At 40.7% G+C, this 15,878-nt stretch overlaps 1 protein-coding gene across 1 annotated transcript; it reads left to right on the forward strand.

The window, feature by feature from the left end:
• The first annotated feature begins 580 nt into the window (after positions 1-580).
• Positions 581-13,806, forward strand: dap (death-associated protein). Its single transcript, XM_054623264.1, has 4 exons — positions 581-809; positions 1,855-1,963; positions 8,226-8,268; positions 11,897-13,806. The coding sequence occupies exons 1-4, from the start codon at positions 755-757 to the stop codon at positions 12,014-12,016; spliced, it is 327 nt and encodes a 108-aa protein (XP_054479239.1). The 5' UTR covers positions 581-754; the 3' UTR covers positions 12,017-13,806.
• The last annotated feature ends 2,072 nt before the right edge of the window (positions 13,807-15,878 follow it).

Consider the following 15,878-nt stretch of genomic DNA (forward strand, 5'->3'; position numbering starts at 1 on the left):
TGGACATGTCACACACACACACACACACACACACACACACACACACACACACACACACACACACATATATATATATATATATACACACACATTTATATATATATATATATCATCTATTTAAATCTGCTTTCAACCTCGGATGCTAAAAATGCCTTTGGGCACCTTTTAAAGCGCTATTCAAATAAAATGTATTATTATTAATATTATTATTATTATTATTATTATTATTATTATTATTATATATCAATTTCACATGAAAGTAATAGTAATTACAATATAAATTACGTTGATGATGATGATAGTGATGATGAAGATAATGATGCTAAAAATAACGATAATAATGACATTTCAAATCTGTGGATTTTTTCTTTTTTTACTTTTTGTAATATAGGCTATATTATGTACTCTGCTATATTCAGCTAGTATCTGATATATTCAATTATTATGTGATATTTGAATTTTTCAATTATAGATTATTTCTACAATTCCAAAAATCCCATCGCGATCCACGTCCTCAGACTGCGGTTTGCACATCACACGCTGGATACGACTGACGTCATCACGCACCGCTTCTGACGACCCTGCCACGTCATCACGCATCGTTTCTAAACAACACTCAGGCAAAAAGAAAAAAAAAGCCACGTTGACGTTACAGAGTGAAGTGTAGTCCACGATTTGAGGCAGAATAAAGCAGGACTTTTGTTTGTCCGACGCTCCGGTCTCTCCTCGCTGCAGACCCCAGATCAGTACAGACATGTCATCGCCGCCGAAGGAGAAAGTGGAAACGAAAGGAGGACATCTCCCTGCAGGTACAGCTCCTCCTGCTCCTCCTGCTGCTCCTGCTGCTGTGTTTGTGTTGAAAGCTTCATTTTAACCCTACAGGCCTCTTTTTTCCTCCAGTAATCTCAACCCAAAAATCACATAACGATGATTACTACTCATGCAATCACTGCCCTGGCAGATGCATGCGAATGACAACGTGTCATAGCATGCAATGGCAATCGGCCGTATTTCTCAATTTCGCACATTTCGTTACTTCCTGGTTGGCGTGAGATCCTACAACACCCGTCAACCGTGTTGTTATTGTAGCGATTGGTAATCACAGGAGTCTGACGTGAAGGTTTTTACGTTACAATGTTGCGGTTATTGCTGTAGACTGGCGATGACGTGTAGGTCACAGGCTCCAGTCCATGGACGTAGGCTGCAAGGGGGAATCAGTTAATGTGTACGTGGACATGAGCAGTGAGGCAGGACAGGGGCCTCACTGCTCCAGGACTGATGGCACAGTGAGATAACAAATGGCCCCTCGTACCCAACCTGTGATAAGTGGGAGGGTCACAGCACACATTGCTCAGTCTGCAGCAAAACATGCAGGTGAATCTATGTAGATGGAAGAACACTGGAGACCATTGGCAATCGCAAGCATATAACCGGGACTTGCTCAAGGACTCTTTGGCAGGATGTCTTGCTTGCCACCACACAGATGTTCTAACCTTGGTCTTTCAGTTTAGGGACAGACTTCTAGCGAACAATGTTAGGTTAACATTGCAGGATGTCTTGCTATGAAGTCTGTCCCTAAACTGAAAACTGTCTGTAAACAATATAAAGGTCATACATTCAAGATCATTCTAAAGTTTGTGTCCCGTTACATGGCTGCTAAAGTCCAAAGTGTTAACTGTCAAAACATGTTATGGCTTTAAGTGTTTTTGTTTTAAATCAATATCTGGGATCTTTGTATTTTCTCCCTGTTTTAATCAGCTGTTCATGCATTGATCATTTGCGATCTTTAAAACCAATTGTTTGATCATTTGATCTGGTAAACGGTGCGCATGCGTGTCTCTCCTTGTGTTGCAGTTAAGGCAGGAGGTATGAGGATAGTGCAGAAGCACCCGCAGGCAGCTGCTCCAGATCCACCGCAGAAAGAGGAAGAGGATGATGATGAGGAGGAGTACGTCAGCAGCAGGTACCACACCCACACAGTCACGAAGATTTTCCTACAAAGGCCTACGATGCAGGGGATCAAGGGGTTAGGAGGCCCCCTGTGACTCTTAAGTGGCCATTACACTTCTGGTCAATCAAATGGTCAATCAAATGACTACAAAGAGTCACACAAAGATAACGAGGAGGCACTGGAAAAGACCACAGGGATGCAAAATGGCCTCAAAGAGATTCACAATTGCAGAGAGAGATTCAAAATGGCCGCAAAGTGAGACAGAATGACCACAAAGAGAGACAAAATGACCACAAAGAGAGACAAAATGACCACAAAGAGAGACAAAATGACCACAAAGAGATGCAAAAAGGCCACAGAGAGAATCAAAATGGCCACAAAGAGAGACAGAATGACCACAAAAAGGCCGCAGAGAGATGCAAAATGGCTGCAAAGAGAGCCTAAACAACCACAAAGACAGAAAAGGGACGCAAAGAGACACTAAATAACCGCAAAGCAAGACAAACAAAAGGAACCTAGAGGCACAAAAAAACTTAATTCAAAATGGCCGAGTGTCTTGCCGTTATGAGAGGTTGTCGTAGTCCTTCCATGCATATGCAATCCAGACACACGCCGCACCACATACATTTAGTGTGAATGTAACACTGGTTCAGTCCTCTGCATTAAGATTGAGAGACCGTGATTTGTACGTTGTAAATCACAGTCACACACTCACACATAAACACGCACCCTGCAAATTGTCAACTAAGCAATTTAGCCACTTCCCCTTTTTCTATAAGGCTGTGCTGGGAGTAGTTTTGCAGCAGACTTGTTGGCTACTGTTGCCAGCTAATTCGGTAAACAACATAATTACTGTATAATTACAGCATTAACTTGAACAGCCCATTCAGCAGTCGCTATTGTTTGCTCTAAGCAGCCTCGGTTTGCATGTTTTACATCACCACGGCTCTATTTCCAAGCGACAATAATTATGTTTCCATATTAGCATGGTGTGTTTTTGCGGCTTGAATGCATTGTTTCTACTGAGGTCACTCCGTTCTGCGAGGTGGTGCAAGTTGTTGCTTATTTCCAGTGTAATTGTGTGCGTCTGCTTCTACAGCCGCGTACGTCTACTCAATACTGGTGAGTATTGGTACAGGTGGCATATTCACACCACATATCAGTTGGTGTGCGTGCGCGGTTGCGTGTGCTAGTGTAAATCAAAGGTGATTAATGAGAACTGACGAGCAGTGCATAGCCGAAAGTAGGGTTCAAGAACATTGGCAACTGTCAAGAAATGTTATTTGCCCGTACTTTGGACACACACACGCACACACAAATATACATTGCATCCAGCGCGCTTGTTCTTTGAATATTTTTCCTGTATTTCAGAGCAAGAATAGTATCAAGCCTGTCGGTGGCATTAAGTCATTTCCTTTTGCCCTCCCTTTCCTTTCTGCCAAGATGAGTGGCAATAGTAGGCACAGCAAAAAAGTGAAGTCAAATACACGTACAAAAACAACATGCAAGCTAGGCTTATACTTCTCAAGGGTAAAGAGAAACACTCGAGTTGTTGCAGACACTGGTCAGAGTGTATCCACCACTCCAGCCTGTTGAATGTTACATTATTTTATACTAGAATCAGAATCCGAAACAATTTATTGCCAAGTATGTAACACATACAAGGAATTTCGGCTTGGTGATTGGTGCGTGACAATAAAATAATCGCGGCTATTATTTGACAGTCCAATATCTAAAGATATTTAGTTGACAATGATATGAAACAGAAACACAGAAAAACCTCACGTTTCAACAGCTGGAACCAGGGAACGTTTGGGATTTTTGATAAATAAAATAAAAATCAATTATCAAAATAGGATCTACAAATTTTCAGTTGATCAACCTACTTGCTTCAGCTCTAAATTAAATAAATACTTTAGTATTTGTTCAATAATAAAAGTTAATTATCCTGCGTGCAGTGACTATGTTGTAATGAGCAGACTTCATAAATCTGCATTCAGATTTCAAAGAAATGAGTTCCTACTGTTTTGACAATTGTATGATTACCATTAATCCTTGCACTGCAGTCTTACTTAAATTAATGAATGTGTTACTTTTAAGTTGCACTGGTAGAGAAAGACTAAATGTATGCTTTTTAAATCCAACATAGGATTTTGTGGGTTTATATACCTCTGACCCTTTTCCCTCGTGTGTAATCTAGCCAGCTGTCTCACCAGAGCCATACGGGGTTTAATAGTTGCCTTAGTATTTATTCTTCCAAATGTTTCCTTTTAGAGCTTGCAGTCAAAGAAGAGGAATCATTCCTTGGGCTGTGAAAATAAATTAAACAAATAGTGCATTTAATCACTGAGGAAAACAGTCCTTTAGCTTGATAAACTCCTCTTGGCCTGGCTGTGTAAATGCAGGTTTACCGTCCGCGTGTGAAATGTTTATCTTTAACAAGAAATGACCTGTCAGCCCACTCTAAAAGAGAGGCTGAGTTACTGCACGCCATCAGTAAATGCAGTCAGTGAAACTCTCTCACTCACACACACTCTGTCAGTCCCTGTCCGTTGTCACGCTGATGGACGTCAAGCAGGTGGCTACTGGGTAAATTTCGCATTAGCCGCAGCCAGTGAAGCGTTGTAGTCAGGGGAACACCTGCCGTACCCAATCTAGCCGAGATGGACAGATGGGGCAAAGGGGGAGAGATATGTGGCCCGGGATTATGGCGAGGATGAGAGGGGAGAATGATTATGGTATGGAAAGCGAGGGATGCCATCCATGGCGATATGAAGATACAAAAGAGGAAAGGTTTTACTCGGTAGAAGAGAGAGAAGAGCCGACAAGTTGGTAGGGGTGAGATGGAGGCAAAAAAGGGAGGCATAAGCTGGTGACTCAGGGGAGGGTTGATCGTCTGTGTAAAAATGTGATGTTACAGTGAGAGTTAAAGAAGCAGGAGAGAGGGAGACATGGAATGTAAATACATGTTCTTTACATCATTAAACATATTGGTGCGTTCTTTTTAAAAGTGAACACATGGTTCATGAACTGCTCCCACATCCACTGTTGGCTTCATTTGTAAAAACCTACATGGAAGGTGATTATAGGCCTCATGTCGGTAGCGCTGTCACCTCTCCTACATGTTTTGGTTAGAGGTGGATTTGTTTCAGAGTCTCGGTAAAATGAGCGGGCGGTGCCGTGTGCACGCTTGACTAAATCGCTGCACACGTGTATATACTGAATGTAGGAGCTGTTGCGAAATGGGCAGTAAGCTGACAACTCGTGGTGAAAAGTTGAGCGGAAAGAAAGAGAGAGCGAGGGTAGGAAGAAAGAGGAGGAGGAGGAGGAGGAGGTGTAGGAGGAGCGGAGAGAGGCAACAGGCATCAGTTTCTATGGCGACCACCACCTCGCCGACGGCAACAAACTTCCTGCTCTGCTGAAGCAAGGAGAGATGGGTGGGGTAGTGGTGGCTGTGGTGGTGAGGTGTGGCTTTAGAGCTAAAGACGGGGAAGAAAAACACCATGCCATTAATGGACATTTCCCTCTTTGAATTATTAGCATTCTGTATCTACCTCTCTCTTTTTCTCCTTCGTCCTTCCTCTCCTTCCCTCTGACTCTTACTCGCCTGGCACAAAGCGACTCCTCCCCAGTATTCCTTACAGCTCTCTACTGCCCCCTGCAGGCTCCTTCTGTCTCTCCATACCCTCACTTATGGTTTCTTCCTCTGTGTGCCCTTCTCTGGGTTTCTCTTTCCATTTTATCAAACGGAAAGAATGGATGAAAAATAGGTGTCATTAGCATATCATTTGTGTGCTATCCTCTAACTAGCACGCAGGTTAAAAAGCTAATACTCTCATCTTGCTCGTTGTCTGATCTTAAAAAAAAAAAAAAAAAAAAAATTCCGAAGGAGTTAGATGATTGTTAGCTGTCTGTTCCTCCGACAGGCTTACGTTCCTCACTCCTGTCACTCTGTCTGGTCATGTCTCATATGTCTGCCCTCTGTCTCTCTAGCCTTCATGCCCTATCCTAGTAACAGCGTGCAAAGTTTGTTGCCAACATGCTTGAAATGCAGTGCAGACTTTTTTTTTTTTCCTCCATCCTTGGTTTTCTTTCATACTTCCCCTCCCTTTGAAGTCTGTTTTCAATATTTCAGGATTTATCTTCGGATTGTGCAATGGAGATCGACATTCAATAGTACACAGACGTGTGACAACCTAGCGTGAGGTGAATATCAGCCCACGGTCTCTCAGTTTGTGAATACGTATCCAACTTTATGTGAATATTCCCCTCAACCCCACTGTGTCCCACCTCACTGTAGCTTCAACTGCGGCATGGTGTGAAACACGAATATAAATTAATATTTCAGAGCATAAAACGGTGTGAAAAGATATCATTCAAAGAAAGTTTCTAAGTTTGTGTTTCAGAAAAACAGCTTTGCGGGCCTTTTTAGCAGCTGAATGCTAATGAGCTAGATTAGAGCTAGAAGGGCCTGTTGGAAATATATTATAAAAAATGATATCCTGTAATGCTAGCATGCCATTTTTCGGTTAACTGTAATATGTGTAATGAAAGCAGAAACGTCTGCTATACCATCAGCCAGATGTGTTTAAGATGAGAGTTTAGCCGACAGCTTCTTGCACATAAATGTACGTAATGAATCTCCTGTTAGCGTTTCTCACACTTGAGTTTTTCTTTCTTCATCTGGCTCTTACCATATGCATATTTATTCCCCACATGTGCCTCAGATAACCTGAAAATCTCTAAAACTCCACTGTAAAGCCAAATGTTAGCGGCAAGCTAGCAAAAGCATAAATTTGAATGAGTAACACTTAGGGCGCTAATATGCCATATAGTTAATTGACTTGCTAATGGAGAACCTCTCAACCTGACGTTATTATGACTAGTGAGGAAATGATCAGTGAATTTCTACATATCCAAGCATTAATTTAATAGCAAGGTGTATAAACACTCATTAAGATAAGTAGCAGAAGGCTATTCCGTGCCAAGATGTTGATTGCAGAGAAGGAGGTTAGCCAGATGTGTTGAAAATCCATAACTGTTAATTGATTGTGATTTAAAAAGTTGTGCATGGATCATAAAATAAATAAGAAAGTAGCAGATGTTTCAAATGATGTTTCCTGAGTGCTTGGATTCTCTCTGCTGAGGCTGCAGTTTGTAGTCTCAGTAGGGAACTTTTCGTCTTTTCAACATATTTATACTGTTAATGAGGGAAGCCGTAAGTTGGACATGCTCCCTGCTATAGCTAATGTCTTTGAGTGGAGTTTTGAAGGTGGCTACCTCAACTGTACTCTTTTGCCGGGGGGGGGCGACGACGCCGTAAAATTAGACGGCGCTCGTTTGTCACGTCAAGGTCGATACTTTCCTCGGGTTCCGCATTCCTCCTCCTCATCTTTTTCTCTGCCTCCATCCATTCCCTCTCTCTATGTCTGAGTGAGCGCTTGCCTCCCTCCCTCCTCCTTCCCTTTTCTCCTCTCCTCTAACAGTCTGTTATTATACAGGTATTTCGTTCCCCTGTCCTCCCCGCCCTGTCGCCTCTTCCACTCCCCCCCTCCTTCCGTGTGCCCCGACCTGCCTTTACCCCCTCGTCCCCCTTCTGTCCTCCACTTCTTTTTTTTTTTTTTTTTTTTTTTTATCTCCTCCTTTCCAAATCCTTTCCCTTATCATCATCCCCCTCTTAAACTCTCTTTTCCTGTCATAGCCTTAGCTTTCTCCCCCCTTGCCTCCCTTCCTCTCTCCTGTCATGCTTTCCATCCAGAAGCTCTGAGCCCCAGTGTTTGGCCAGGATGAATGGGAGCTATTTAGGCTGCTGGCAGGTCCATCCGTGTGTGTGTGTGTGTGTGTGTGTGTGTGTGTGTGTGTGTGTGTGTGTGTGTGTGTGTGTGTGTGTGTGTGTGTGTGTGTGTGTGTGTGTGTGTGTCTGTGTGTGTGTGTGTGTGTGTGTGTGTGTGTGTGTGTGTGTGTGTGTGTGTGTGTGTGTGTGTGTGTGATGCCAGAGAGAGTAAGACTGTGGATATTATGTGTTTTGACAACTTGGGTTTTTTTTTTCTAATTTTTGCACAGTGTCACTTTTAGAGGTTTTGAAGTGGCAGGATTGGTAAATTTTTTGTAAATGTGGCCATACAGCAAGATGCAACCCTGGCAGGCTCACAATACGATTAAAATACAAACACAATCACCACTGAATAAAGCACTGTAAATTGTATATTGCTATGAATTCTGCAAATAATTTTCAATATATTATTCTCTCTCTTCTTTTCTTCTCCTTCTCTAGTCCACCAAAAGTCCCCATTATTGTGTCTGGAGTGGTGACAAAGGTAAGACATATATATACACACACACACACACACACACACACACACACACACACACACACACACACACACACACGCACACGCACACACACACACATCCAAAGACCACCGGTAGTGTTGAAATAAGCATGATAAGGTGGTTTATATCTGGGACATGAGCTCTGCAGGGAGACGTGGAGGCTTAGTGCTGAGAATGAACAAGAAATAAAAAGAAACACAAGGAAGAGGAGAAGAACATATTGAGAGTACTAACAGAGAATGATTGTACTAAAGTAAAGAAGGGTTGTAATCAAATATCTACAATTAAAGATAATGTTTATAATTTAGATAATTTGATTGATAGTTTGTCTGTTAAAACCTTATTTAAATGTATGCTATGCAGGCCAGTAAGTTAACCCTAGAACACATCAGTAAAAAGTGTCATTAGTGTCACAACTTCCTAAAATCCCAGCCTGAAGATAAAGAAAAAAGAGAGAAAATTTAGACACTTCTGTATTGAAAAATGTTCTGTAAAATATATATTGTTCACAGTCCATGTTTAATGACTTTCATATACTTATTTTTTTACGTATATTGCACATTACTGTTTTAATGTTTAATCTGGTAACACTTAATAATGCAGGATCATGCAGCTCAAAACCCCACGAATAAATTACTTATAAATCGGAGTCAAATTAACACCTCTCTTACACAGTTTCATTAAAAAATGTAACATTGTAAGCTTTGAAAGGGCCTTTTATTTCATAAATGTTGGATCACATTACAGATAGAATGGCTTTGTGTGTGTGGGTGTGTGTGTGTGGTTGTGTGTGTTTGTGTGTGGGTGTGTGTGTGTGTGTGTGTGGGTGTGTGTGTTTGTTAAGGCTTGACCTGCCACTTTGAAAAGTGGGTCAAAGTCTGTGAAAGGACTTGTTTGTTTTCGACTGTATGTCTTGGATGTAGTGTTAGAACATAGATATGTGTGTGTTTGTGTGTGGAAAAAGCGTCCTTGAGTTCTGCCGTGTGTGCGTGTGCGTGTGTGTGTGTGTGTGTGTGTGTGTGTGTGTGTGTCACACCAGGCAGATTGTTTGCGGAAGATTGCAGTGATATCAGCAAGGTGGCAGGCTTTCCATTTATCCCCCGATCCTCCTATAGCCTTCCCATTCGCCCCCCCCTATCACTGCCATCAAACCCAGAGGCTAGCACTGCACAAAGCCTCAGAAAAGCCTTTTAGGAGCTAAGTGAAACACTTCAGTGTGTGTGTGGAGTTTGTGGCCTGCTGAGACTTTTTTTAAATCTAAAAAAACAAAGATATTTCCCATATATTTTCTATCTTTTCTTTGTCTTTGAAGGACAGAATGGGATTCTCAGGTCTTTTGGTGTTAAAATGATTCCACCAAAGGTACAGAAGGTGGGCAAATAATGCTAGACAGTTTTTTGAGGTAATATATGTATTCCTTCCTCCTGTCCTGAGTTGGGTTTTCTGGTTCGGGCCACATCTCCTCCTGCCTGCTGGGATCAGATCTTTTCAGAAATTCATATTCTTTAATTTAGCCTAAAATACTCACACCATTATCCTAGTGTCAAATTAAGTCATCATACCCCAGAAAATATCAGGACCAGGATATTAAAAGAAGATAACAATATGTTAATGCTGAGGTATTATGGATTTTGTACTATACACTGACAGTTATATTCATAAAATCCAAGTACAAATACATTGTTGAGGGGTTCATTTTAGCTGGCTAGCATATTGGGTATATGCCTAAATGCATTTTGGGTGAGACAGTTATCTTTACAATAATTTAGCAGAAAAATACCACATTGGATGCAGCCACATCGAAATACATGAATGATCTCACGTCGTCTTTCTTCCACACATCTTAAAATTTAAGTTTGCAACATTATTTTAATGTCAACAATTCAAGCAACTTAGCAATATATTGTCTTGAGCCACAGGAATAAAAAAAAAAAAGAGAAGTTGAATTCTTCAATTATGTAAAATCCTCTTTTTGAGCGTGTTTTCATTCAAATGTTTTAATCAAAATTTGATTCGGAAAAACAAAGACGGCAGAAATTGGTATTTTAGCTGTGTACTAAAATGGTAAAAAAGGTAGGTAGGAAACATGCCTTGCCAATCATCACGACATCAGTTCAAAGTTTGGTGCACTAATACAGTTAATTAGTTGCATTCCCTCCCATACCTCTGCTTCAGTAGGGCAGAGGTATGGGCTATATAAGCTTTGAGCTTCAGAAGAGAGAAGAAGGGCAATTGGAGGTCAAATCCATCCACATCCCATCCAGTTAGCTGTGGAATTGGCTTTAAATGAAAGAAGCACACACACACACACACACACACACACACACACACACACACACACACACACACACACACACTGTAAATGTTTTGGGCCAACCTACACACACACATACACACACATGCAGGATAACTAGTGCACAGCCTCGCATACAGTATAAAAAAACCAGCACATACAGAGAGGATTAGGGTCAAGCAAGGATGGGGGGGTAGTAAAGTTCAGCTAGAGGTTCAGACAGACAGGCGGTGTTTGTGTTTGTATAACGTTGATTAAATTGCTTATACAAATGTATCCACATTTCTAAGAAATCTGAATTATGAGGAAACCATTCGGTCTGTAATTTAGTTTATGATGGAGTAGTAACATCCACTTTATTATGGCAACACATGGACAAAATCAGCTAAACACCATCTTAACTAAATACTAAAACCCAGTATTTTCGATGGAAGAATTTAAACCTTCAATGTTAATCCACTTAATCATGCAAGCTGCAGTGTAATGAATGTTATGGGTTGTATGTGAAATGCATTTGCTATAAATCTCATCTATCCATTTGAACTAACGTTTTTTTTCTCTCATAAATGGGACCGGGGGGGAAGAAGGTGAAAGAGAAGTGTAGCATGAAAAATAGAAGTAAACAAATGTGAGGAAAATAAAGACACCAACCAGTGCAAAACAGTGGAGTAAAGAACAGGCGTAAGAAAGGAAGGAAAAAGAAACATTGAGGAAGACGGATAGGAATGCTGGCAGGTAAAGATAAAAAAAGAAAGAAGGGAGGATTGGAGTCATGATTGTAGTAAGTCTCTGAATAAAATTCTGCTCTCCCCTGTGAATGATCAAATTCCTGCTTTGATCCGATTTAGAAGCGAGCGTTTGTTTTTCTTGGAATAAGAGATTGAGGTTGCAGAGCACACGAGCGGGGACAGATGAGTGCTCCGTACTGTACCCTTCACTTTTAGGGATTTCCTCATTGTTATGATTATCAGCGGGGAAGGATTTAAAAATGGGGCACAAAGGGCTCGGAAACAAACTGCAAAACTTTGTATTCCATACATACTTTCACACATTTCTTGTACACTTTCCTGTTGTGTTTCCCCTAAATATTGAAAATTCTACTACGTACAGTAGTTGCAATACTTATTTTGTCTGCAGTGTTTGATAATGAGCATCTTACTTGTAACAATCAATATCCTACTGTTAAATAGCTGGATATTTGCGCACTATCATCTGAAAGTTTTGCTTCAATCATGATTTTCCCAGCCAGGCTGAGGCTGTGAACAATGCAGTTTATTGTTGTACCCCTAAAGACTTTTGACTGACTGTGTTCTGTTCAGGGTGATAAGGACTTCACCCCTGCGGCCGCCCAGGTGGCTCATCAGAAGCCCCAGCCTTGTGTCTCCAAGCTGCCACCTGCCCAGCACCTCAACCAGCACATCCACCAGCCCCGCAAGTGAACTAGGCAGCAAGCTCCAATGGCTACGCCTACTCCACCAGCCGGCCTTCCCCATGAAACACAAAGGATGAAGATGTTTCCCCATCAGGCACAGATCACCTCTAAATAATCAGAGTAGTTTTTTTTTTGTAAGCCTTCTTGAATTAAATATATGATAAATTTCAAAATCAGCAACAAGACACCCAATGCGAATACAGCCGTTGTAGAAGTTCCAATCTTTACACACGTGCTGCATTGGCGCCGCACTATTCGTTCTGCACTTTTGTTTTAACAGCTGTACAGTCTTAAGGTGGTATGCATGGGCGGGTTGTTTTCTTAAATTGCTATTATTCTAGGATTAAAAATGAATGAAGAAACCTAAGATCTGAGTCTGTGTGGGGAACTTTCAGCCCAGTGAAGTGCCGACCAATACCACATCACAGCAACCTATCAATCCGGCCAACTAGCCAACCAATCACCACAGCCTAAGCGCCATCCTTCTACCAATGATCTTCACAGATAAATCAGGAGGTGGACTCCAGTTTTTCATTATCAACACATACCAAAAAAGAACACAGACAGCAGCTTCTCGTATATTAAACGCAGTTCGATGTGTGGATCACTGAGACTGTTGCCAAATTGCACGGTACAGCATGGACCAGAGAGAGGTAGAGCATCTAAATACATGACAGCATTAACCAATCATTAGCCCTAACACTAACCGGCAAGTTTGACAAGCATTCCAATTGGCCAATTCAATATTATAGATTGCCCAATAAGGAGAACCAATGAGATGTAAAAAGAATCCCACTTCTCTTTTATGATGGCTGTTATTACCCAAGTAGCTACTTGATGCATGTCGTTAGTGTTATGACTTAAGAATGCTAGGCTACGCTTTCAGCACACGCTTATATAGCTTTTCGGCCGTAGCAAAGTCTGTTCAGCTTTTGCTACAGTTTCCTTCTATGTTGCCGTTCTTACCTTTATTTAATAGACAGGAGTCTTACTGATCTCTATATTTCCCTGCCTTGTTGGAGCTGTAATAATGTCTATGGTTCCCTGGCGATGTTAATTTGAATGCAAACTCAACCTGCTTCACGGTAAAAGTATCCCATCAGTGCCTCATTGCTCAGGATGTTTTCCGTCTCATTTGACTCGCATGGATTAACATTTTATTTGCTTCACACCAGAGTCAACTGAAATGTATCCCAAAAAATGTATGAAATCTTAGGCTGCTGTGAAGCAGCTGCAGGATGTTTTGTGTTTGCATTAACATTAGTCTGAACATCCAATCAAAGCATTGCAGAGAAGTAGCTCAGAAAATAGGGAGGCTCTTAACTGTACGATGAAGGTAAACTAGGCAATCGCTGGGCAAAAACATTCCATAGAAAACTGTTTGAAAAAATATGTTGACTATGTGACAGTTTTTCAGTGTTCAAGGACAATACATTGATTTCTACTTGGCAGGATATCCGCAGGTATAGAAATCTGTATCAGCTCCCCCAAAAATATCAATACACACAGATACAAACCACCCTTATCCTTAATCACCCATTCCCTTACACTCAAGTGTCATTTGTTTCAACACTAATGTTCAGGTTTCCATGAAAGAGAGAAAGAAATTTGTCATGCCAAGAAGGAATGATTTCCTATGTTAATTTAATTAAGTTTAAAAGAGATTTATTTTTGTTTTTCTCCGTTCTTTTTCTTGAGTAAATTGTTCAAATTGTATAAATCTTTAGTCATTGAGTGGACTTAGGTATTAGGTGTGGTTGTCATAGTAAATAAAGATGTAGACTATCTTGAAAAAAATACGTCCTTTTTGTTTGAATGAAATGAGGGATGACTTGACGAAAACTTGTCTTTAAACTGGATTTTTAGGATTTGCCATGAAATGATCAGCTCAGTACTAGTAGAGAAGGCGATTGACACGGTTTCTAAGTTTCAAAGTTGTACTGCTTGAATGATTGTGTCCTGTACCTTACCGAGAGTGTTTGAGCTTCCCATGGTGAATTAGCATCCTGCGCTGAGGGATTACGGCTCAGGTGGTGTTTTGAAATGAAACAGAAGCGTCTCTCCAAGAGCTGTCCACTGTATTTCTTCCGTCGGCTCTCTTTCTCACACACACACACACACAGACACAGACACAGCCACAGCGTGCACCAGGTGTTAGTGCGTGTAATCCATCTTTACACAAGCATCTGCAACCAGGTGTTCTGTCAGTTTATGTTAGCCCAATAAACCAGCCAGTGCTGGCTTAGTTTGGTACGAGCCTCTGTCAGCAAGCTGTAACACCCCATTAAAGCAGGCACAATCTCCTTGACTCTTCATTGGTTTTATATAGTTCTCTCAATGTGGCAGAAACTCTCATCCCCTGCCATGCCGCATTAGACTGACTGGGAGAATAGAATGAGAGCGAGACACTGCTAAAAATGCATTATACTGCCATGCTCAGGAATCTCTGGTTGTATGATAAATGAAGGAGGTAAATTGGATCAAGATTTATTCATAAATACTCATAAAATGCATTGAAAACGGTAGCATGTTAATGCTAGTCTAGCTAGTAAACATTAAGTCAGTATATAGCACATAATAGTGACACTGCAAAGAATTCTTCACCTGTAACTATGACGACCTGTACAAATGAAGCTGTCTGTCACGGTGCTGCAAAAGTGCTTTGGAATACCTATTAATTTTAACTAAATGGTCTATTTGTGCTTTGGAATACCTATTCATTTTAACTAAATGGTCTATTTGTTCTTTGGAACACCCATTAAGTTTAATGAAATTGTCTATTTAAGCTCTATAGATTGACATCTATTAAATATCAAATGGAATGTAGGTTCAGCTTTTTACATGTTTGACTGCTTTTGCAGTTTTTTTTCTTCCAACATCATAAAAACTGTCAAGGTTATAGTTTAAGGCACTTTACCCTCAGCGCCAAGTCCTCATTTAGAGCCACTTTATTAGCCCTGAGTATACACCACCAGCTGTTAGCCGTGAGGTCCTTAGGAACATTTAAACTGGCTGCATCTAGTTGAGACTGGTCATTTCTCTCACACAGCCGCCTGAAAACGTTCCACCAATGCCACGGTTTACACAGTCAACAGGCACCAGTGGGGGAAAAAGGGTGTTTCAGTCAATTAGGTCAGGACCTGTTTGGTAAGGCATCAGGGTTGAAATGACAAATGGACGGTGACATTTTGGCTCCAGTTTCATCAAAACCAAACTACTTTCTCTTTCAACTTTCTTTTTAATTCATGTACCAAGCATCACATCATACTATAGGTGTTCCTCCTCAAACAGCATTGACAGGATTTTATGTAAAACTAACCTATTTCCTGACAGATAGTATAAAGCAGTACTTTTTTTTATCAAGTTTCGTGTTATCAAAACCCCTGGGAGAAGCTTTTTTTTTTTCTGTAGGAGAGCTGCTCTCTGCCAAGTTTTTCTCACTTTTTATCAGTGATAACAGCACCGCCACTTGCAGTTCATTTTTAGTTCACTCGTTGGAGATCATTCTGATGCTTATTTAATTGTGAGACATTTTAATTTATTCATACTTTTCAGCTTTTCAGAAATGGAATTCATTAAGAAGGGCCTACTTTATTCTTGATTGCGTCAAATTATCATTTCACAGAATACTAAAAAAAGAAGAAATTAAAATGATATGGCTCTCATACCTTCAGCACAGGATAGATTAAACCAAGTTCTTGCTAAACCTGAGAAAATATGCCATTGTGTCAAAGATATTGTGACCATAAGGATTATATTTTTGAGCATGCATTGTTTATAAATGAAGCCTCAGATTTTCTTGAGAGAAAATAAATAATGAAATCAATTAAACACATATATTGTTTTGAACTTCCCAGTAGCACTTCACT

This window comes from Anoplopoma fimbria, chromosome 21, assembly GCF_027596085.1.
Source record: "Anoplopoma fimbria isolate UVic2021 breed Golden Eagle Sablefish chromosome 21, Afim_UVic_2022, whole genome shotgun sequence".
In the NCBI taxonomy this organism is placed as follows: domain Eukaryota; kingdom Metazoa; phylum Chordata; class Actinopteri; order Perciformes; family Anoplopomatidae; genus Anoplopoma; species Anoplopoma fimbria.